At 41.0% G+C, this 20920-nt stretch overlaps 1 protein-coding gene across 15 annotated transcripts; it reads right to left on the bottom strand.

The window, feature by feature from the left end:
• Nucleotides 1-1037: 1037 nt before the first annotated feature.
• elavl3 (ELAV like neuron-specific RNA binding protein 3) lies at nucleotides 1038-20478 on the bottom strand. 15 transcript variants are annotated; one of them, XM_057817301.1, is made up of 8 exons: nucleotides 19925-20478; nucleotides 11384-11603; nucleotides 11211-11314; nucleotides 9491-9644; nucleotides 9146-9374; nucleotides 8496-8549; nucleotides 8047-8085; nucleotides 1038-7381 (listed from the first exon to the last, which is right to left on the bottom strand). In XM_057817301.1, exons 1-8 carry the CDS (start codon nucleotides 19931-19933, stop codon nucleotides 7033-7035), a joined length of 1158 nt encoding a protein of 385 aa, XP_057673284.1. In that variant the 5' UTR covers nucleotides 19934-20478; the 3' UTR covers nucleotides 1038-7032. The 15 variants fall into 15 exon arrangements, with proteins under 15 accessions (XP_057673284.1, XP_057673287.1, XP_057673285.1 ...); XM_057817304.1 differs by having other exon boundaries at nucleotides 1038-7360; nucleotides 19925-20477; XM_057817302.1 differs by having other exon boundaries at nucleotides 9146-9371; nucleotides 19925-20476.
• Between the last annotated feature and the right edge of the window lie 442 nt (nucleotides 20479-20920).

Genomic DNA, 20920 nt, shown 5'->3' with positions numbered 1-20920 from the left:
TTGTTATCATTTTGACGCCACGGGGTGAGATCTTGCATGGAGCCCCAAATCGAGGGAGATTATCAGTGGTCTTGTATGTCTTCCATTTTCTAATAATTGCTCCCACAGTTGATTTCTTTACACCAAGCGTTTTACCTATTGCAGATTCAGTCTTCCCAGCCTGTTGCAGGTCTACAATTTTGTCTCTGGTGTCCTTCGACAGCTCTTTGGTCTTGGCCAATGGCCATAGTGGAGTTAGGAGTGTGACTGACTGAGGTTGTGGACAGGTGTCTTTTATACCGATAATGAGTTAAAACAGGTGCCATTAATACGAGTTACGAGTGGAGCTCCATTAGACCACGTTAGACCTCGTTAGAAGAAGTTAGACCTCTTTGACAGCCAGAAATCTTGCTTGTTTGTAGGGGACCAAATACTTATTTTCCACTGTATTTTGAAAATAAATTCTTTAAAAATCAAACAATGTGATTTTCTGTTATTTTTTTCCACATTCTGTCTCTCATGGTTGAGGTTTACCCATGTTGACAATTACAGGCCTCTCTAATCTTTTCAAGTAGGAGAACTTGCACAATTGGTGGTTGACTAAATACTTATTTGCCCCACTGTATGTTAGATATATCATTATATTACATATTTAAATACTACCGCTATAATGTCAATGTTCATTCTTGAACAATAAACACTTAAAATGCAGGCGACCCACATGTTTGCTGCTTATCAGACGCTAACGTCCCAAAGCCATTATCTCGCTATATCATCAATATTCTATTGTAGTCTTTCGTGCATATACGTAAATGCTTACAGGGTAAAATGGAGCTTGCGCTTGCTCAATTGCGCTTTGGATATCAATTCGACCGGGTTACCCATTCGCCAGAACACCGTCTTTCTTGTGCTTGATAGCTTGATTTTGTAAGCTTTGAGGGGATCACCCTTGCCAAAGAGCACCAAGTTAATGCATGACAACCTATTTTTAGAGATGTTTATAGACTGAAGAGTCATGTCAAAATAAAAAATACAAAATAGAAAACTAATGAAAATATATATTTTTTTAGGTCAGACGTTATTTTCATCATGCACATCATGCTGCTGCTTGTGCTGGGGACAGCTGCTGGTGCCTGCTGCAATGGTGACTGCTGGCTGTGGCCACTGAGCCCCCTTTCAAACAGCAAAAAGCACAACAAAGCTTTTCATATTCATGTTTTGACAGCTGATCATTGCCATCTTTTTGCCCTTGGTCGTTTGGAAAACCATACATACAATAGGCCTTTTCCGACCGATTTGTCCTAATGCTGCACAACTAACCATCACAGCTCACTGATTTATAAAATGTTAGGTGTAAACAGTGACCCATGACACATATTTCAGCGACTGTCCAATGATAAGCATGATTTTGTTTTTTAAAGTGGAACGAGTTATTGTTATACATGATCTTTAATGTACTACCACAGGTAAGAGAATCAAAGACATTCTCTGGGGGGAAAAAAACAGTAGTTGTCACCTTGCCATTCCAAATGTAAAACTAGCAATTACAAATATTTTGTACTGCAATGACATAATCAAACAAAAACTTAAGATACTTAATTTTATCCATTTTCCCCCATACAAAACCATTACAGCACTGCTTGTGCTTGTAACTATTCACGCCTAAATGAACCATGTGACCTCCTGTGGCGAGATCAGTGTCGCAGCTCAAACATGGCTCTGCACGGACAGGATGTGTCGCATTTTGTTCGTGTAGCATCCGTGCGTCTATGATTGGTTCCTTCAGATTCAGTTTGTCCTTGGTAGATCCACCTCTTGCATCAATTTTGAAAATCCAGAACAAGACCATTCTGATTTGCCATGTATCTTGTACATGGTGAAAGTCAGGCTGGCTTGCCATGGCGAAAGTCAAGCTGGCTTGCCATGGTACAAGACGTCCAATCCATTTTGACAGGATTGGATGTCTTCCGCCACTAATAGTGAAATGGCGGCACTTTGTTGTGATCAGGGAAATGAAAGTGTTGTGTATTTGTTCAACAAAATAGGGCCCCACTCATATTTGTAACTTTTATTTTTTTTTCTCGGCATGTAAAGTACAAATAATTAAACAATTCCATGAAAAAGTCTTCAAGCGTCTTCAGCTGAAATCCCAGTAGTAAATATCCTAGACTAAACTGAAAGGTTTTATTTGTATTTTTTGTTGGTTTGTTTCTCATTGCTCATTTGGTCATGTCTGGAAGTATGTATGAATGTTTGTAATCCACTACTTTGATCGTTTTCACCTTTTTATTCATTTTTTAAAATTTTGTTCTACCGTTCCAGGAAAAATGTAAGAAAAACATCACTAATAATAATATACTGCATCCCCTCTTCTAAATAAATAGACACAAAATACAGTTGGTTGAGAAACTGAAGAACCACTCGCCCCTTTCAACAACAAGACCTTCCTGCTGCTTTTCATTTATCAACTTTAAGCAAGCGCTTTACTCGCTACCCTGCTCATTTTTGGCCCAAAACAAACATTCTGCTTGCACAGATTGACATAGATGCACTTTAGAAATAAATCTTTTTTTAATTTTTTTTCTTCCGAGAAGCGTTAACAGGAAAGCATCTTGTGAGGGACAACCCTGCCCCTCCGTCTGGATTCATGCCCAAATTGAAAGGGCCGGAGGGGGGGTTGTCCCGTGTCTCAGGGGCTGTCTGAGCGGTTGAAAAAACAAGACAGTGATTAGGTTAAATAATTAAAAGATTTTCATTGAACAAGACAAACAGAACACAGGCAGTAAAGGCATAACATCTACCACACAGCATGTATGTTTATACACTTCAATTAGTTAAATATAGCAGTGCATTCTTTGACTATGGAGAACGTTTTCCAAATCGAACTTCTAAAGCTGTTTTTCTAGTTGTCCCCCTGTTTTTTTTTCCCCAAGAAACAAAATGGTGTAACCACAATTTTGGCAAAAAACTTAAAAATCTTTTACCTTGCAAATATAACAAAATAAACCATAAATATACACAAAACATACTTTATACGAGGCAATAATAATAATCATAATAAATAGTTTTTAAGTTAACAATAAGTTAAAACTACAAGCTTAAAGTCGCCCAAATAATACAAGTTTGTTGGCGCTATTTTGAATTTTTTCTGTTTAAATTATTTTTATGTTGCAACAAAAGCTACCACAGACTTTTACAAACACAATCGAACACAGTTTGAACAAAAATAATCTAACTAAGTCTAAAATCGGCATACACTTTAAAAACTGCAACTAATCAGATAATGGAGGAAAAAAGAACAAACCGTACCCAATCAATGCAACCGAACATAATCTTGACCCATATGTGTGTTCTCTATGGAAACATCAACAACACAAATACACTCATTTAACAAGTGAGTCCTGATATGCAATTAAAATCAATAAATTACAAGAGGAAAAAAAAAAGATATTCAGTCAACATGGGCTAAAAAACTGATGAGCTATTAGACAGTATTCCTTTCAAGGTCACTGAGGATTGCTCTGTTCGGTCGGAGCGTTTGAGCTTGCGTGGTCAGAGCACGTAAGGGGGCTGAGGAGGTAATTATGGAAATTTGACCGATCAGATCTCTTGTTTGATTCCTCCTAACGAGCCGGCTTGTCCGAGCGCCGTCAGTCATCTGGACTCGTTTTGTTCGTTTGTTCCTTTTGTTATTCTGCAAACCTTTTTCAGTGTGACGTTTAATTTCTTTTTTTAAAAATATATATTATTTGTTCTCAGTCAATATAAAAACAAAGCACATTGCACTTACTGTTCCATAGGAAAGTTTTTTTGTCTTTTTTTAACGTGATTATTGTTGTCGCTCGAGTGGTGTTTGTGTTTTGTGTGTGTATGCGCATGTGTGTTTGGTGCTCTTTCCTGTTCCTCGGCTCTTTCCTGTACATCATAAGTAGACTGCCTATAGAAGACCATTCCAGGCTTTGTGGGTGTACTGCAATACATTGGATGTCCCCAATCTCGGCCTCCCTAATATCGCTCAACAAACTCTGTATTTGGGCGCTAACGCCCGACCGAAAATAGCCATATTAGTCTTGTTAAGCAACGGCGGTAAGATCGACGGATGGTAGATTAAGTATTTGCAGTGGTGCAGTGATTTTATGGACCAAATCAGTTTTCAGACAAAGAAGATCATCAAAATGTTGGGGGAGGTGTGCTGCATCCAATGCTTCCATATATCGAGAGGTGATATGATTCACGGCTTGTTTCTGATATGCCTTTTTAGCAGTTAGCGTCTGTGTGAAATGTGTGCAAATAGGATTTGCTCGCTGCTGTGATGTGTTTTAGGATTCAAAAAATGATATGCGCAGCGGAGATGCTGATAATTAAGAAGTGAAATTACAGAGGTGGTCCTAAAGACGTCATAAATAACAGATTTGTACCGCAATTAATCGGGACGGGGGGTGATGTGTTCGTTCCACTGACTTGCAAAAGCAAACTCTTTGGCAAAAAAAAAAATCAAATCTATCTAGGGAATCGTGCTCAGTGTTCACCACAAGGCCGCATTGTCATTTCAAATTTGCGCGTGTCCTTTTCTTTCTGCGTTGCGAGCAGCGATTCAGTTTATCAGCCGAGCAATGAGATGGTCTCAACGCACCCCCTTTTTTCATCTGGGAATCACGAGTTAAAGAGCCAACACGAAGCAACACTGTACACGAGTTCAGCACAATAGTGTCTGAGCACTCCAAAGTAAAAATGTGTGTGTCATACCACTAACGGTTCTGCTTGACCTATTTTTTTCCCGTCCGATTCTGTTCTGTTTTTTTTTTTTTTTTACTTAACTGTCAAGTTCATCTCCAAAGCGGTAGTCACGGTCGAGCGATTTAAATTGATGTGCTCCTTTGCCCCCTTCCCTAGATCCCCACCCTTACACCGCATGCTCATTTCCCCTCCCTCTCATGCTGCAAACATCAGAGGGTTTCAAATAAAACCATGCGATGTCCCAATTTTTTCCCCAAGCTTAAGAATCTGTAAAAATTCAGCACAAGGTCTTGTTCCTTTGTATGTATAAAAATAGATTTATCTCTAATGTAATCCTTTCAAAGAGATCGTCCTCTTTGGCTAGCACAGCGTCATTTAGAAAAGCAAAAAGCAAACATGTCTTGAATATAGTTGACCCTATTTAATCTATGATCATGTGCAGATATCGAAAGACATTAGCTCCTCCCCATGGTAGAGCTCACGTCTGCTCTGTGACAGACACTTCAGAGTAGACGTGTCGGCCTTAACGTTCTATCAAGGGGACCGTTAGCAAATTCAACGACACTGGGCGGAGATTATTCGAGAATAACGAAGCAAACAACCGAATACCATCTTCTGTTGTAGACAGAAGCACAAGTATGACATTTATTTGTCATCTTGATGTTGTTTAGGTGTTTTTTGTGAGGGCGGAAGTTCAGCGGCATTTGGGAAGCTGCAGAGTCATTTGATAGAAGGTTCAGGAATAAAACCGAAAAGCATCGAGCAAAGCTTCAAGGATGACAAATCTTTCTCAATGAGGGATAGTCTGTTTAACAACACTCGCAATCCGCGTTTAGTCTTTTTATTTAGAGCGGCAGTTCTCACTTGCTGTTTTTAACTGAGTAGTCTAAATTTTGTTATTCTGGAGGATTCTCCCTGGGGACGAGACTGATGAATAATACCAACTCCCTTGATGTGTAGCTCTCTGTAGCCCTGCCAAATTATTAGTCAGTCAATCTTTTCTGATTTAACTTCATATATTACCTTGTCAGATTGACCACATGCGCTGCCTCAGTGTAGTAACGTGCCAGCAAAAAACATGGTGTCAAATACGTGATTTGTTATTTTAGGTTTTAGTCGCCTGAAGCATCTCATGGCAAATTATGCACTGATGCCGGTAAAGTGATTTAAAAAAGCACAAAAAAACAAGCTTTTTTTTTTTTTTTTTTTTTTTTTTTTTTTTTTTTTTGATGCGCTGACAATCAATCCCAAACCCATCAGATTGTTCCTAATTTATCCCCTCGCTACTCAGTTTTTAGTTCACATTCTGCTTCTGTTTACTCGACCCTGACGATGTATTAGTAATCATTTGACTCTAGTGGACCTCTGTTAAGTATACTGTACTATCTTGTTGTTTGAAGTGACATTGTGGGTTTGGGGACCGTGTATTATGGCCTTTTCACTAGATTATAATTCCATGTCCCGGATTCGCAAATTCACTTAAATGGCCTTGGGTCGGAGCAAACATGCTCACATGGGGTAGAGAAACTGCCTTTACTCTCAGCACTGCCCAAAGCAGGTCAGGAAACAGTAGTCAAGGTTTTAGAAAATGCTTACATATTCGGCTATTATTACCACCTTATATATTGAATATATAGTTATATTTTCGATAGACGTATATAAGAGAACACTGTTTTAATTTTCTTGGATCTTAAAAAAGTCACTGATTCAAAATGCCCAAGTGTAAAAATAAAATAAATAAAAAAATAACAAGAATTAAAAAAAAAAAAAAAAAAAAAAAAGTGACAACATCCTATCCAGTGTGATACTGGCAGAGATGATTGGGGTAAAAGTTTTAGGTAAATTGCACATATTCATTAAAAATTTTGATCGTTTTTTTTTTTTCTTTCTTTTGTTCATCATTTGCCTGAATTCAATCAAAGCACTCAGTACACATTCTTTGTCACATTCGTTAGACTGTCTCCTAGATAGATAGCTCTTAACCCCATACCCAACAGACCAGCTACGTACCCCTTCTAATTCAATCCAGGCAAAGACAGGAAAGGACTATCTTGTTGTGGAAAGAGAACAGAAAAACTCCACTAGTGTGTTTGTTTTTAACTCTGACTTGTGGATGCTTATCTATGGATAAGTTTGGTAATGTGTGTCAATAAGTGTATTTGCGCGTATGTGTGTATTTTGCGATTATATAATGTGGATTTGTGTGCGAAAGCGTCAGAGAGAGACTCAGTCCAGGCCCATACATAAAGTGATGGCACGAGGGGCTGAAACAGCCCCCCGTGCAGGTCAAAGGTGCTGGCGCTAATGGCCCCTCCCTCAGGCCTTGTGCTGCTTGCTGGTCTTGAAGGAAACCTGCAGCACGCGGTCGCCCAGGCGGTAGCCATTAAGGCTCGCGATGGCCATGGCCGCCTCGTCGTAGTTGGTCATGGTAACAAAACCGAAGCCCTTACATTTGTTGGTGGTAAAGTCACGGATGACCTTTACGTTGGTGACTGCACCAAACGGCCCAAAGAGCTGCCACAGGACGCTCTCGTCCGCCTCTGGTGACAAGTTGTACACGAAGATGCACCAGCCGGCTCCGGTGGGACCGGTGAGGTTGACGCCGGCAAGGCTGGTCATGCTGTCAATGGTGATTGGGGAGAATCTGGGAAAGAGAGTAGGAGAACTACCATGGGTGTCATTCTGAAGTTCCACACAACATTCACTGCTCTATGCTATCTTTGGTGGCCATGTGTCTTTTAGTTTGAAGATGGATAAGTAGTCAGGGGACACGCATCCCCATCCTAAGTGGATATGCAGCACAGTGGCTCCAAACTACCTGCTTTTGTGACAAAAAGGCAGTGTGTGCCCTGAGACACAGACACCCACACAGTCTACTTATTGTCTCTGCTGGCCAAAAGCAATTCTGCAAGAATCGAACACATGAATCACAATGTTCAACTGAAACCACAGTGTTGAACGAAACACAGAAACCTAGAGAGGGATGAAAAGCAAATTAAGAGTCAAATCATACAAAAACTGGAGCAAACAGACGCAAAAACGGAATCTGGTATGTCCATGCTGGTGAAAAAAGGGGACATTAAAGCAACTGAAAGGACAATGTTAGTTTGGAAATAAAGACGTAAATTATTTCGATCGATTAAAATAACACCAAACAAAAATAAAGTTTAAACAAAGCCATGCCAGAATACCCTGCTATGATGGGACTGCGTGATTGCTCTTACAAGCTGTTGTCTCATTTCTAAGTTAGCAGATGGTATTCCGGGCACTTTGTTTGAGATTTTATTTTAGCATGGATGCTTTTGAAAGTACACCTTTTTTGGCATTTACCTCTTGACTCCGTAGCTGGCGTTTAGTAAATTGTCGAGTCTGCAACGCAAGAGGGAGAGTGAAGGGATGGAGAAGTTAGTTAGGAAATCTACAAGGCAGGGCTGGCCTTTCAGTCTACATGTATGTAGCAAACTGCTGCCAGCTGGCCTCCAGAGGGCATCCAATATTCTTTGGGCTGTGACTTTGTTGTTGAATTGCCAGAATGGATTCCATTGCAGAGATTTGACGCATACTTTGAACATTCTACTGTTAACAGAAAGCCAATCTTAGATTGCCTCTTGGACTCTTTAAAACTCATCCCAAATCTGAAGAATATTCTGTTGCGAAAGCAGTTTAAATCTAGGAGTATATAGTACAATCCCAGTAACGTGTTAGCAAAATCTGAAGGGTAAGCATGAATAGCAGTGATTATGAAAGTTGTGTTTTATGGTAAAAGTCTGTTCTCTTACATTGGTTTTGAGCTGTTATTTGGATCTGGTCCCTTTCCGAGAGAAGGGATCACGCTGCAGTTTAAAAGAAAATCAGACAAAAAGATATTGTTTTAAGATTATGCACACTTGAATTTTTCGACCACGCAATTCCCTTAATATAAGGAAAACTGATGGGGTCACGAACTGTTTTGAGGATATAGTCTAGACCACAACTGCTGTAGGGATTAAAAAAAAAAAAAGAATGAGTCAAATGCTGTGTCGTTGAGGGTTTGAACGTTGCATAATACTCGTAGAGACTGTTTAGCCATTAGTGATATTCAATTTCTGAGTAAAACTGACATTTTGACACTACTCACATTGTTATGAAATAATGGGCTAAGTTTGCTTGAACGAGTACTCTAGCAATTTAAGATTGTCAAATTCCCGGTGAAGGGGCAGACTACATCGTTGGCTTCCCCTAGAACTGCATACAGCTTCATTAAACCTGTTCGCAGACCTACCAGTTTTTAAGGACAAGTTTGTAATGTATTCATTCAGTTAAGTTCCCCTTAAAACTGACTACCAGTGCGACAAAGATAAACGACCTGTAACTTGGCCTGAAAATGCCTCTTTCTATATTTGTGAGTGACAGTCCTGTGGGGAATGTGAGAATGCTCAAGTTTTAGTACCTGAAACGTTGTGTCTGGTGGTGCAGGGGCCCCGTGTAGCGTCGGGCAGCGGTCTGATACAGCTGAGTCAGCAACGCCTGGCCCGTCTTCTGGCTCGGGTTGTTGGCAAACTTGACGGTGATGGGCTCGGCTGCGCCCAGAGGCTTCTGTCCGTTCAGACCCTTGATAGCCTCCTCCGCTTCGTTTCGTTTGTCAAACCGGATGAAGCCCACTCCACGTGATATGCCTGCTCCGAATAAGAAGACACGCCAATGTCACTACCTTGGCATCCAGGACCAGTGTCTGGAATAATCATGGTAAAAGCTAAACGGAGTTCACATGTGCTAATATAAAATAAGGCTATACCTGTAACTTGGTCCACTAAGATACGAGATGTGATAATGCGACCATATTGGGAGAAGAGCTGTTCCATGTCCTTCTGGCTCATGGTCTTGGGGAGTCCACTGACGTAAAGATTTGCATCACGAATAGAGGCCGAACTTGGCCTGGCGTATGATACCTAAAAAAAAAAACACACAGATAAAACAATAAATACCTATTCCAGATTCAAATAACTAAGCTAATTATTTTAACACTGAACTCTAAAACAACAGAAGTATAAACCCTTAAGTGTTGTGTTACTTAATGACTTCACTGGTGCATCTGTCGTTCTATTGCTAACACTTTTCCACCCCTACTGTTGGTCTGCATTCATAACATTTCAGAGAAACATCTGATTGTAAAAAACAACACATGTTGTTGTGTACAAGCACAACTGAGAGATAGCCCAGCTCAGCACGTCGTCGTGCTTGTTGTGACTCTTGTGTTTGAGACAGAGTGCGTGTTGTCTTAGATAGGCTGAGCTGCCTTCCCAGGCCCTGCCTCTTTTCCTTTGTCTCTATCCTCCAGGGGAATAACCCTACTAGCAAACACCAAACAGGATAAATGCATCGCAACGCTCCCGGGCTCCTTGACAACCCTTCAACACCTAGCTCAAGCTCATATATATCGCTCTAAAACCCATGATTAGCTGTAACGTCTGCAAACCTTCTGGATAGTTTTACAAATCAAACAGCTTGAATGATATCTTTAGCAATGAATACAGGTGTTCAACAAACACCAAGTGTCCATTGTGCGCACTGTGTAAGCAGGAGGGTTGTGCCGTCCTGTGATTAGGGGGTATTCTGGATAAGACGGGGGAGGGGGCTACATTTGGGGAGCAAAGGCTGCCCTATAATTAACCCTCTCCCTGCTTCTTCTACAGTACAGATGGTGCCTGAGGCCCATATGGCCTCTAATCCTGTCAGATCTGCCCCCTACCTATCTAGTGCTGCCCCCATATAACAAGAACTTGCCCCACCTCCCCATCTCTATTCACGCCTCATGTTCAAAATTTGAGTCATGAAACTAGAGCCCAAACAACCATCACGTTATCAGCGTAAAAACAAAATGTGGTGACTATTGAAGCAGTGGCTTGTGGTTTTAAAATGTATCATCTTTAGAAACTAAACCAATCCAATTTCTTGTTTTTGTCCTATGTTGACGTTTTCCTTGCAGCTGCAGTCATAAGTCAGAATTAATTCCTCATCCGCAGGCAGCTGTTGGACAATCACCTGCTTTGCTCAATATGAGATTCAATTTCTTATAGTGCTGCACTTTGTCCCAATAATCTTTGAACTTCACTGGAAGGGGGCGGGCGACAGGATGGCCGCAATTAATAACGTGCCGTCTCTTTTCCCTCATCTGATTTAAGGACAAAAAAGGAACTCTAATTAGCCCCTATTGGAGGCAGATGGGGGTAACCTGGCCTGACCCCTCGCGCGCCACAGCAAGGCTTCCTAATGACATTTCCATCACAATAAACTCGGTATGCTTTCTGACCTCGACTGCCTCCATCCCTTTTCACCCCTTTCTACTGCTTCCCTTTGTTCTCCTCACCACTGCCTCCTCCCTCCTCTTCCCTCCCTGCTGCCGTGTCTGTCGTCACCTCCCTCAAGCTGCTTGATGAAAATCGGCACTTCCTCTCTTTTGTCTGGCGTAGATTTATTTCTTTTTAACACATACACCTTAGTTGAGGTCTGCTCACCTTGATTGTTTTGGTCTGTAGTTTGAGACCATTGAGCGTGTTGATGGCCTTATCCGCGTCATTTGGATCCACATAGTTCACAAAGCCGTACCCCAAACTCTGACCTGAGAAGAAGCAGTTTTAGTGATTCAAAATGTCAAAAATTATCCTGCACATGAAGAAATGACACCAACCTGTTATCTTGTCCCTAACCAGTTTGCAGGACTCGATCTCTCCGATGCTACCGAACAAGCTCTTGAACTCCTCTTGCGTCATGTTCTGGGGTAGGTAGTTGACAATCAGGTTGGTTTTGCTGTCGTCCGTGGCGCCGTTAGTGCTGATGACTGGGCCGTTGGGCAGACTTGTTCCGCTCGGACCGTTGGACACCTGGGTTTCCATGGTGCTGATTATCTGCTGAGGGAGACAGCGAAGTCAGATTGGCTGACATTTTGTGTGGTGTACAAACGCTGATGGGAGCCATACAGATAAGCACACACACACACAAAGAGGGGCTTCCTTTGTCCTTGTCTCAGGGAAAGGTCAGGAATCAGCATTGCTAAAATGGAGATGGATGCTCAGGCTGATTTAACATACAGCCCCCGCTTGCCTCCCCCTTTTTCTCTCCCTGCCTCTGGCCCTGCAGATGTCACCGTCCCTTTTTCCTTTCTCCGCCCCTCCCCCAGCTCACTTCTAGGGTCAACCACCATTACATCACAACACAGGGACGGACAGTGGCGATAGTGCAGGGGGAAACGACACCTGGGTTGGCTCACTAGCAACATTCCGAACCACTTGCAGTGAAGAATACCAATATTTTTCACCCGTACCTGCAGGTGGACTAGGAGTGCATGTGCCACTACCCTGTTTGTGTGTCTGTGTGCGTTGCCCCGCACCGCTTTGTGTTGCTTAATTTGTTCCACGGGGGATTCTCAAGTAACAGCTGTGTGGTCAAAAACGAAACTTCCTGCTCCACTTTTCCTCATTTCCCCCCCCCTCCCGTCTCGCTTGCTAGCTCGCCTTTCTTTGTCTCGTTAGTTCCCAGCACAAAAAGCCTTCTGCAAACACAACATTGCCACATTTCCTGTGCCGCACACTTGTTTAGGATATAAATATAAAAACCAAAGACAAGTCTCTTGGCGCGATGCGACCTCAAATTGCAACCTGAAAATATCAACCCAAATTCTACCCGCCATATGCTTAATGTAGGAAATATGAACCCATTTTCACATTATTTTAGATGACTTATAACATTAGCTTGTACAATTTGTGTCTGTACTGCTCAATTTTGTGTTGTATTATGTTTGTTTGTGGCATACTGTGTGTCCACCTTTATGTTAATTGCTAAATGATAGCTCAAAAAAAAAAAAAAAAAAGTTCCTTAAGATCATTTTTATTCACGCACCACTGATATGGATGCCGATTCTGATGTTTGGCAAAATAAAAAAAATAGATAAACTATTATTCTGCCAATTAATTTAAAAAAGTACATTAAATAAAAGGTTTTTGCTCTCTTGTATATCCCTTTATATTAATTTTATTTGAAAATGACAAATTATTGACGATTATTTTCCTTTGATTTTAGCATTTGTTCAAGAAACATTTTTTGAGACACGAAATGTAAAAAATAGACATAAAGCAAATATCAAGTCGTAAAAAAATAAAATCCCAATCCTAACTACAAGCAACAATTAATTTATTAATCGACAACTAATCGATAAGCACAATAATCGACAACTATTTTGACAACTGATTAATCATTATCATTAATCAACTTGTCTAAATTCGTAAAATTTAAACATTTATAAGTTCTCAGTGTTAAATATAATGAGATTTCTTCATTGTTTTTGTTAAATCTGCTTTTACTTTAGAAAACAATTCACATTCTTGCCAGTTTTCATACATTTTACTGTCTAAACTAGCTTCTTAATAAGGCTGCAACAACCAATCAATTCAGACTAATTAACAGTTGTAGACTACAGTTAAATTGGGAAGCTGTAGTAAAGTAATATTTTTGAAGGAAATGGTCAACCATTTTGTCATCAGTGCTACTCACAACATGCCGAAAACAACTTCAAGGTAAATTATGAAGGTAATTGAAAGAAGTGACATTTATCTGATTAATCGACTAATCATTTGATTAATTGTCCGATTAATCAATTATGAAAATAATTGTTAGTTGCAGCCGTAATCATAACCCATTGGTACCCAGCAGAAAACTAAATGTTTACAGTTTGCTGGAAATTAAGAAGACTCAAAGAAATAAGACATAACAGATAAGTGTAGCATGTCAAATTGATTCTGCATAGTAGCCCTGTATGGTAAGATATACAAAAGTGAATAAAATTCGGATTATTGATTTTATTTCATTTTATTTTATTATTTTTTTTAAACATACTGTATAATATGGCAATTGACCATTGATTGATTGATTAACAGTGCCCAAACACGACTTTTCACGGCTTCCACTGCCTACATGTTCTGATGCCAAACAACCAAGTTACGTGTTGAATCTATTGTGAGGACCAGTTGGCAATATTTTTAAGGACCACTTGTCCTTGTTCACTTTTGAGGACCACCACTTGCCCCGTGATATAAATTCTATTTCTACTACAATAAACTGCTACTGTGTCTAATCTTTCTGCTCCGTTCAAGGAGCAAGCACAAAACAAGTTCAACTGCTAGAGAAAATAAATAAATACATCGTAAAGGATGCATTCAGGTCCTATTAATATTCAATGGCTCAAACAAGCATAACTGTATGCTATTTTGCCTTGGATTAAGTTGCTAGCGAGGGCATTGGGGCCTCCTCCTTTTTGGGTTATGTGGGTTCAGAAGTTCCCAGAATACAGTGCAACATGCGTTGTTGAATTATTGTAGTGTGTCAATTTTTGCTGTTGTTATTTGTGTTGTGCCTTGTTAGTTGAATGTGTTCAATTAGCTGTCACATTTATGGTTGGTCCATGTTGCACTATCTAACTTTAGATTGTATGTATCGGTACTCTGGTCATACTTCATCTGGAGTCTTGCAAGATTCTAAGGAATTTTCGGGAAGCAGGATTATTGAGGGTAATGGTAATTAACATTTATTTATATGAATCAAAGGTAATCAAAAATGTAATTATCTTTGATTTGTAAAGGATTAATGAATTAAAAGAGATAAAATGCAGCAAAACTGCGGATGGTAAAAAGGCTGGTGCACGCCGATTATTTGCTCAGGCCCTAATTTATAGATGCAAATTCTGTGATGCGTGATGATAGTTGGAAGGAGAGTTCTGAGTCCTCGCTCAGTTGTCTTTCTAAGCACATACATGCATTGTGTAGCATGCTTTCACATCTCCCCCAGAATCTATGAATAGCTTCGTCTAACCTGCCTCTTCCCCTCATCACTGCAACCTGCAGTCTTCCTCCCAGCCTCACCTCCCCTCAGGTTGCCCGGGCAACCGCCCCTCTAAGACTGCATTGTGTCTAATGGCTGCCTTACATGGCTTTTTCCTACTCCAAACTCGCATCTGTTCCTATATCGGCAAATACACGCCCTGTAGGACCTTTTCTCCTTTGCACACTACACGCACAGACATGTGAGACAAAAGGAATAAGACGGAAAAATCGGTACGCAGGGAAAGTTTGACCATCCTAAAAATAAAAGATACTTCAGAGCAATTTGTCTCATGGAGAGGCTGATGCCCACTTGGCGTCATTATTGTGCTTCCATGACTTATAAAACACGATGAGAAATGTGCTAGTATTTGCTGCAATTGAAGCATTGCATTGTTATGTGATGTGACGCGGCCTACTAACAGGAACATGAGCAACTGCGTGTGTCCTAAATATGACAAAGGCATTTTAGTGTGGTGGGGACAGAACATATTCGGGCAGTGAAAAAGAGTAAAATTATATAATTCACATTTTACAATAGTGTGAAGTGCTGGCCTCAGAGATTAGCAGTTGCAGCCAGCATCAGAGATTAAGATTGCTATCTCGAGGATACTTTACTCCTTGTAATAAGCCTTCTGGGGGATTATTTCATCCATGAAGAATCCGAAATCAGATGATGGTGAGTTTGCTTTGTAGCAACACCCTCGTGCCAGGCTTATAATTACATGAATAATCACAAATAAGAATAAAAATGTTCACTTTACAGATACCAGAAATACTGTTTAATTTGCCCCCTGCACTATCTACTATCCATCATAGCATATCCCCTGCTAACCAACTAATAAAAAAGCCTCCAAATGCTCACTTACATCCTCTCTTTTAAGATTTTTAATGAATTCAATTTGTTATGCGAGTGCTGTGTGGCCCACACCACAGTGGTGCTTCCCCCACCCTCTTCTATTTTGGGGTTCTGTGAGATCTCCCTTAATATTTAATCTACTGCATCAGCATCGCCTACACATGCTCCCAGACTTGCACGCAAACACGAGGCCAGCCTCCTCTTGCACACCCAGCCAGACTCGCACGCAAACACAAGAGTCCTCCTCCTCTTGCTTCGCTCGCTGCCAAACTCACACGCGGCCTACACTCGGATATCACCCAAAAAAACACAAATAATAATAATAACAAAAAGTGAGGTGCTGCATGACTACACCTTAAAACCGCCTTGTTTTTCCATCTCTCCTTTCCTTTGAGTAGCATGTAAACAGGCCTGCCAATTCACTTCTGCTCCAAATGCAGCGCAGCACTGCAGGCTATGTGATGTACACTGGAAGTCATCACACGTTATGCGCACTGTGAGAATCACTAGAAACTAAATGAAAGTGAGATGTGAAACGAAGGAAACGCGTGTACAGACCATCAGGAATGATATAAAATTTCCCTCTTGGCTAAATCCAAAGTGACACTTAGTAAAAAGAAAATATCATTCTTAACATTTTTGCAGTTGCCTTGTAAAGGCTTTTTATTCTTTGTAGTATCTATAAAGAAGAAATAGATTATATCAAACAAATTTTTGTTACTGTTTTAAAAAAACATCGTTGTTAGTAAATACAAATCCCCAACAGCAACATAAAACAAAAACTGAAAAACTAGTAATTGCATTAACCCTCTATAAAGCACTCATTTAATTGACGGCGTTAGACGTCCAATCCAATTTTACTGGGAAGTTTGGCAGTGAAACATTTTTGCCAGACTCCCATTCAAAATGGACTGGGCATCTAGTGTCATCAGTGGCACCGAAAACTGAGCATTGATAGCCAGTTCATCCAGTTTAACCCCTTCAGACCTAAGCCTGCTGCTGAAGGACATGACGCGTTCGCGTCTCTAAACCAATAAATACACTGAATTTAGTTGCTATTGCCACTTCTGGGAGATGATTGGATGAAACTTTACCCATCGAAATCAAATCATGGGGTTTGGCACGCTCTCTTTGTTATTTTTGGCTCTTTGACAATGGCTGAACAAACACAACTTCAAAAAGGATTGAAAAACACATTAACAATACAACAAAAAATAATCAATAAAAGCATGAAATGTCCCCGACCAAAATATTGCACTTTGTTCTGGTGTTTGAGTCCAGTAAAAGTCAGCGCAGATGGGTTTTTTTTGCCCAGCAGAATAAATGCGGGTCTGAAGGGGTTAAATGAATTGTTTTACAGCCATAATCAGAGTCTGTTATTCATTTTGATATTCTTATTTTGTTTTCTACAAATTTGATTAATTTCTAATTGTATTTATTCTAGTGCTGTCAAAGTTATCGCGTTAACGGGCGTTAATTAGTTTTTTTAATTAATCACGTTAAAATATTTGACGCAATTAACGCATATGCCCCACTCAGACAGATGTAAATGACGGTACAGTGAAACGCTCACTTGTTAATTGTGTTTTATGGAGTTTTGCCGCCCTCTGCTGGCGCTTGGGTGCGACTGATTTTATAGGCTTCAGCACCTATGAGCATTGTGTAAGTAATTATTGACATCAACAATGGTGGGCTACTAGTTTATTTTTTGATTGAAAATTTTACAAATTTCATTAAAACGAAAACATTAAGAGGGGTTTTAATATAAAATTTCCATACATTGTACTAACATTTTTCTTTTAAGAACTACTACTACTCTTTCTATCCATAGATCGCTTTAACAGAATGTTAATAATGTTAATGCCATCTTGTTGATTTATTGTTATAATAAACAAATACAGTCCTTATGTACCGTATGTTGAATGTATATATCCATCTTGTGTCTTTCCATTCCAACAATAATTTACAGAAAAATATGGCATATTTTATAGATGGTTTGAATTGCGATTAATTGCGATTAATTACGATTAATTAATTTTTAAGCTGTAATTAACTCGATTAAAAATTGTATTCGTTTGACAGCCCTAATTCATTTATAACATCCTTATAGTATTAGATCTTTTTTTTTTTTAACTCATTGGCTGCCAGAGGCTGGCATTCAATTATCGCTGCCACCCTCCATGTTCCATTGAATTGGACGTCTGTTGCCATCAATGGCAGTGATTGAATTAACAAAATGGTCACTTGCTTAATCAAGGGTTAAAGTGCAAGACTGACCATGAAAATGGGGTGCATGACAGCTGCAGTAATAACAACCCCTTCCCTGTTATACAAATGCACTTGTCCACCTTATTACATCAAACATCCCTCTTTTGTCAAATCGAACGCATGCTCGGCTGAAGTGTAAATGAGCCGTCTAAATAACACAGATTACGGGATTATCCCAAACAAAGGGCATTAGGCACACTCTCCACACTTTAAGGGATTATTGTGGCAGCTGTTAAAAAAAAAACAAAAAAAAAAACGCTAGAGGAGTCGCCCATGTTTGCCTTTGCCGAGCTTTTTTTTTGTTAAGAGGGAAGAAAGTTTTTTTTTTTTTTAAGGACTGTGGAGTGCTGCTTTCAGAAAACGACAGCTCACTGAAATACTATTAGCCTGGGAGCTATCCAGCGTTCTGAAAAAAAGGGAGTGGCCATTTGACATCTTCATTTCCTGCCTTGTCCGTTCATTAAATATGAAAAAGTACATTTCTCGTTTATCTGTGTGTCCAGTCTAACCTTCACCCCACCACGTGCCCCCTTTCCTCTCTGCGAGATCTGCAGGCATTCACAGAACGCGCAGCAGTCTTTTTGCTGAATAAACGTATTGACAGGCCCAAACAAAAGAGCCACCCGTTCCTCTTCTTCTCCCTCTTGCACAGACCGCGGCGGCACTATGAATATTAATGCCAACAGTGGCGCTTTGTGCGTATGCGTGGCGGCCAAGCGGGGGGCTGCGGGACAATGACTCCTACAGTCAAGTATTTTTTTAAAAAATGTAAAAACAAAAAAAACAACGGTATACGTTTTGATTCTGTTAATGGCTTTTTTTGTTAAAAGTGATGGTGATTCAAGACACAGAAACAACAAAACCTGAACCTCGAACATCCTACGGTTGCCATTTGTTTCTTTCAATATTACAATAATATAATAAGCAGCAGCTCACCACTTACATAACATAATTACGTTTCTTGTCTATGTCCCCTGACAGCGCAAAACAAATTTAGAATTAAGATGGCTTTTAAATCGTCAAGCGATATATTGTCTGTATGCTTTTCAAACGAAATAGCCGTTGAGACTGGTTCAGTGCCACGTTGGCCTCGACTCGTCCTTGTCCTTGAATTGTGTAAGAGCCTCGGAAAGGTTGTCTGACTCAACGCTTTTTTAGTCGCTTTGGCACTGCGGTAGCGTCGTTGGAGGAGGGCTGCGGCCCATGCGTGTGCGTTGGGGGGAGGGGGGAAGGAGGGAGGGGCTGGGGGGTAGAGTAGGGTAAAGAGTTGGGGGGGCACACATTGTCTCTGTGAGTGTATGATAGGTGATGACATAAAGGAAATGTGAAAATTCTCCAATTACAAGTCTAGCAGTTAAATTATTTTATATCTTAACTCTTAAAATGTCACGCTATAATTTATCTTAATTTATGAAACAAAATACATTTATGAAGCAAATGTCCTCTCCTTTGACACTTTATTGAAGTCTGGCGTGGACAGTGCAGTGTGCACAGAAGGCCACGCTGGACTGAAAGGCCTGGGTGTCCAGCATGAGACACGCCCAAAAAAACGGACCACAGGCCACGGCACTAAGCCAATTTCTCCATGCATCTCACCGTTATAACTCCCAAGCATGGCCGCCCCGTATTGTGTTTTTTTAGAAGGAAGTAAGATGGAGAGCGCTTAACTCTAGTTGCTCCCTCGCACGCTTACATCGTAATTTTGGAATGATTCCTATTGAGAAAAGCAAAGACATAGGATGCGTAACGTCTCCTCCCCCAGCACGGAGTGACTCGACCTTTTTTTTTTCCTTCCCTTGGTGTACGGAGCAGCCTCCGAGGCATCGTGTTTTGTCTCCGGCATCCTTGTGATGTATGCGCCAGGTCGAGAAAATAAACTCCCCGCCCTTCCCCTAGCCTCTCCTCCCAAATGAAGGCATTTCTCTCTCGTGTGGAATTCCAGATGGCCGTTAATCGACGGCGAGACTTAAATCTAAAATTAAAGAATAAAGACCACCATGGAGTCTTGAACCTAACATCCGAAAATGACAGCGCATCCATTCCTACGAACATCCCAGATTTTCGCATTAAAGCTCCGATTACGCTAACGGTTGTGAGATGGCTGCATCACATGTGCACTATAGCAGTGCAGCACACGTTAACACAAAGGGGCCCGAGAGACATAACATGCAGTCCGAGCATCCCCCCCAGCAGCTGACATTTACCGAACAAGAGACACGGAAAGCATACGTACAGTAACCATTCTTGATGTGCACTGACAAGGAAATCTAGGTCCTTTTCTGCGGATGCTCGGCAGCTCTCTTTCGGTGCTCTGCTTGCACAGCTCCTTGCTGGAGTTCCAAAAATGAAAAGAAAAAAAAAGATAAAAAAATACAAACTGGGGCTTGACGGAGGGGTGTCTCAGCCTTTGAAGGTTGTATGGGGGTCCTCTATAGGATGAAAAGAGGAATAGAAGGGATTTCTTTGCAGGACGATGGAGGAGGAAGAGAGGTGCGTTCTCTCTGCGATGGAGGACGATAATAAAAAAAAAATAGTAGAGCGGAGAAGCAGTGAGCCTCGGCAGGGTGTGTCCAAGGATGGGAGGAGGAGGAGGATGATGAGGAAGAGGAGGGGGGAGTTCTGTTTCTGAGTGTTTTTTTTTTTTTTTTTTTTCCGCGTACGTTCGATTCCCTGTTCTCCTCGCAGTCTCCTTCTGCTCCTCTGCTGCAATGTTCTTCTTTTATGTGCACTCCTGTCTGCCAGAACCAGCCACTGATTGGTTAATTGTGCAGGGAGGGTTCTATACAGCGGCCATTGCAATGTGCTCCTCGCCCATTATCCCCTTCAGGAGAGAGATCACCGAAAGCCCCCTCCCACCGTCGCCACACTCCGACCCACCCTCTCCTCACTCTCTTTCCTCCCTGCCCTTCCATCACTCCACTGCCTGCTTCTCAATGCCCTTCCTTTCTTCCTGGCCCCCACCCCCTACCTCTTCACACACACACACCCATAAAGCTGAGTGAATAGGACTCCACCTGCACCGGCGGAACAGATGGGTGCAGTACTTGTCCCTTCTCCCCCTCCCCGCACTTCCTTGCATCTTCCATTTATACCTCGCTCCTCAGGCTTTGCAAATACACTTCAACGAAAAGGAAAACGCATGGCACGGCTGCGGAAAATGTGTCCATGTGTGAATACTGGCTAAAAACAAAGCATGGAGAAGTTGCAGTGCGTCAGGCAGATGGTGAGC

This window comes from Corythoichthys intestinalis, chromosome 16 (genome assembly GCF_030265065.1).
Source record: "Corythoichthys intestinalis isolate RoL2023-P3 chromosome 16, ASM3026506v1, whole genome shotgun sequence".
NCBI classification, from domain to species: Eukaryota; Metazoa; Chordata; class Actinopteri; order Syngnathiformes; family Syngnathidae; genus Corythoichthys; species Corythoichthys intestinalis.
Note: the sequence above shows the minus strand (reverse complement) of the source record. Positions and strands in the feature narration are given on the sequence as shown.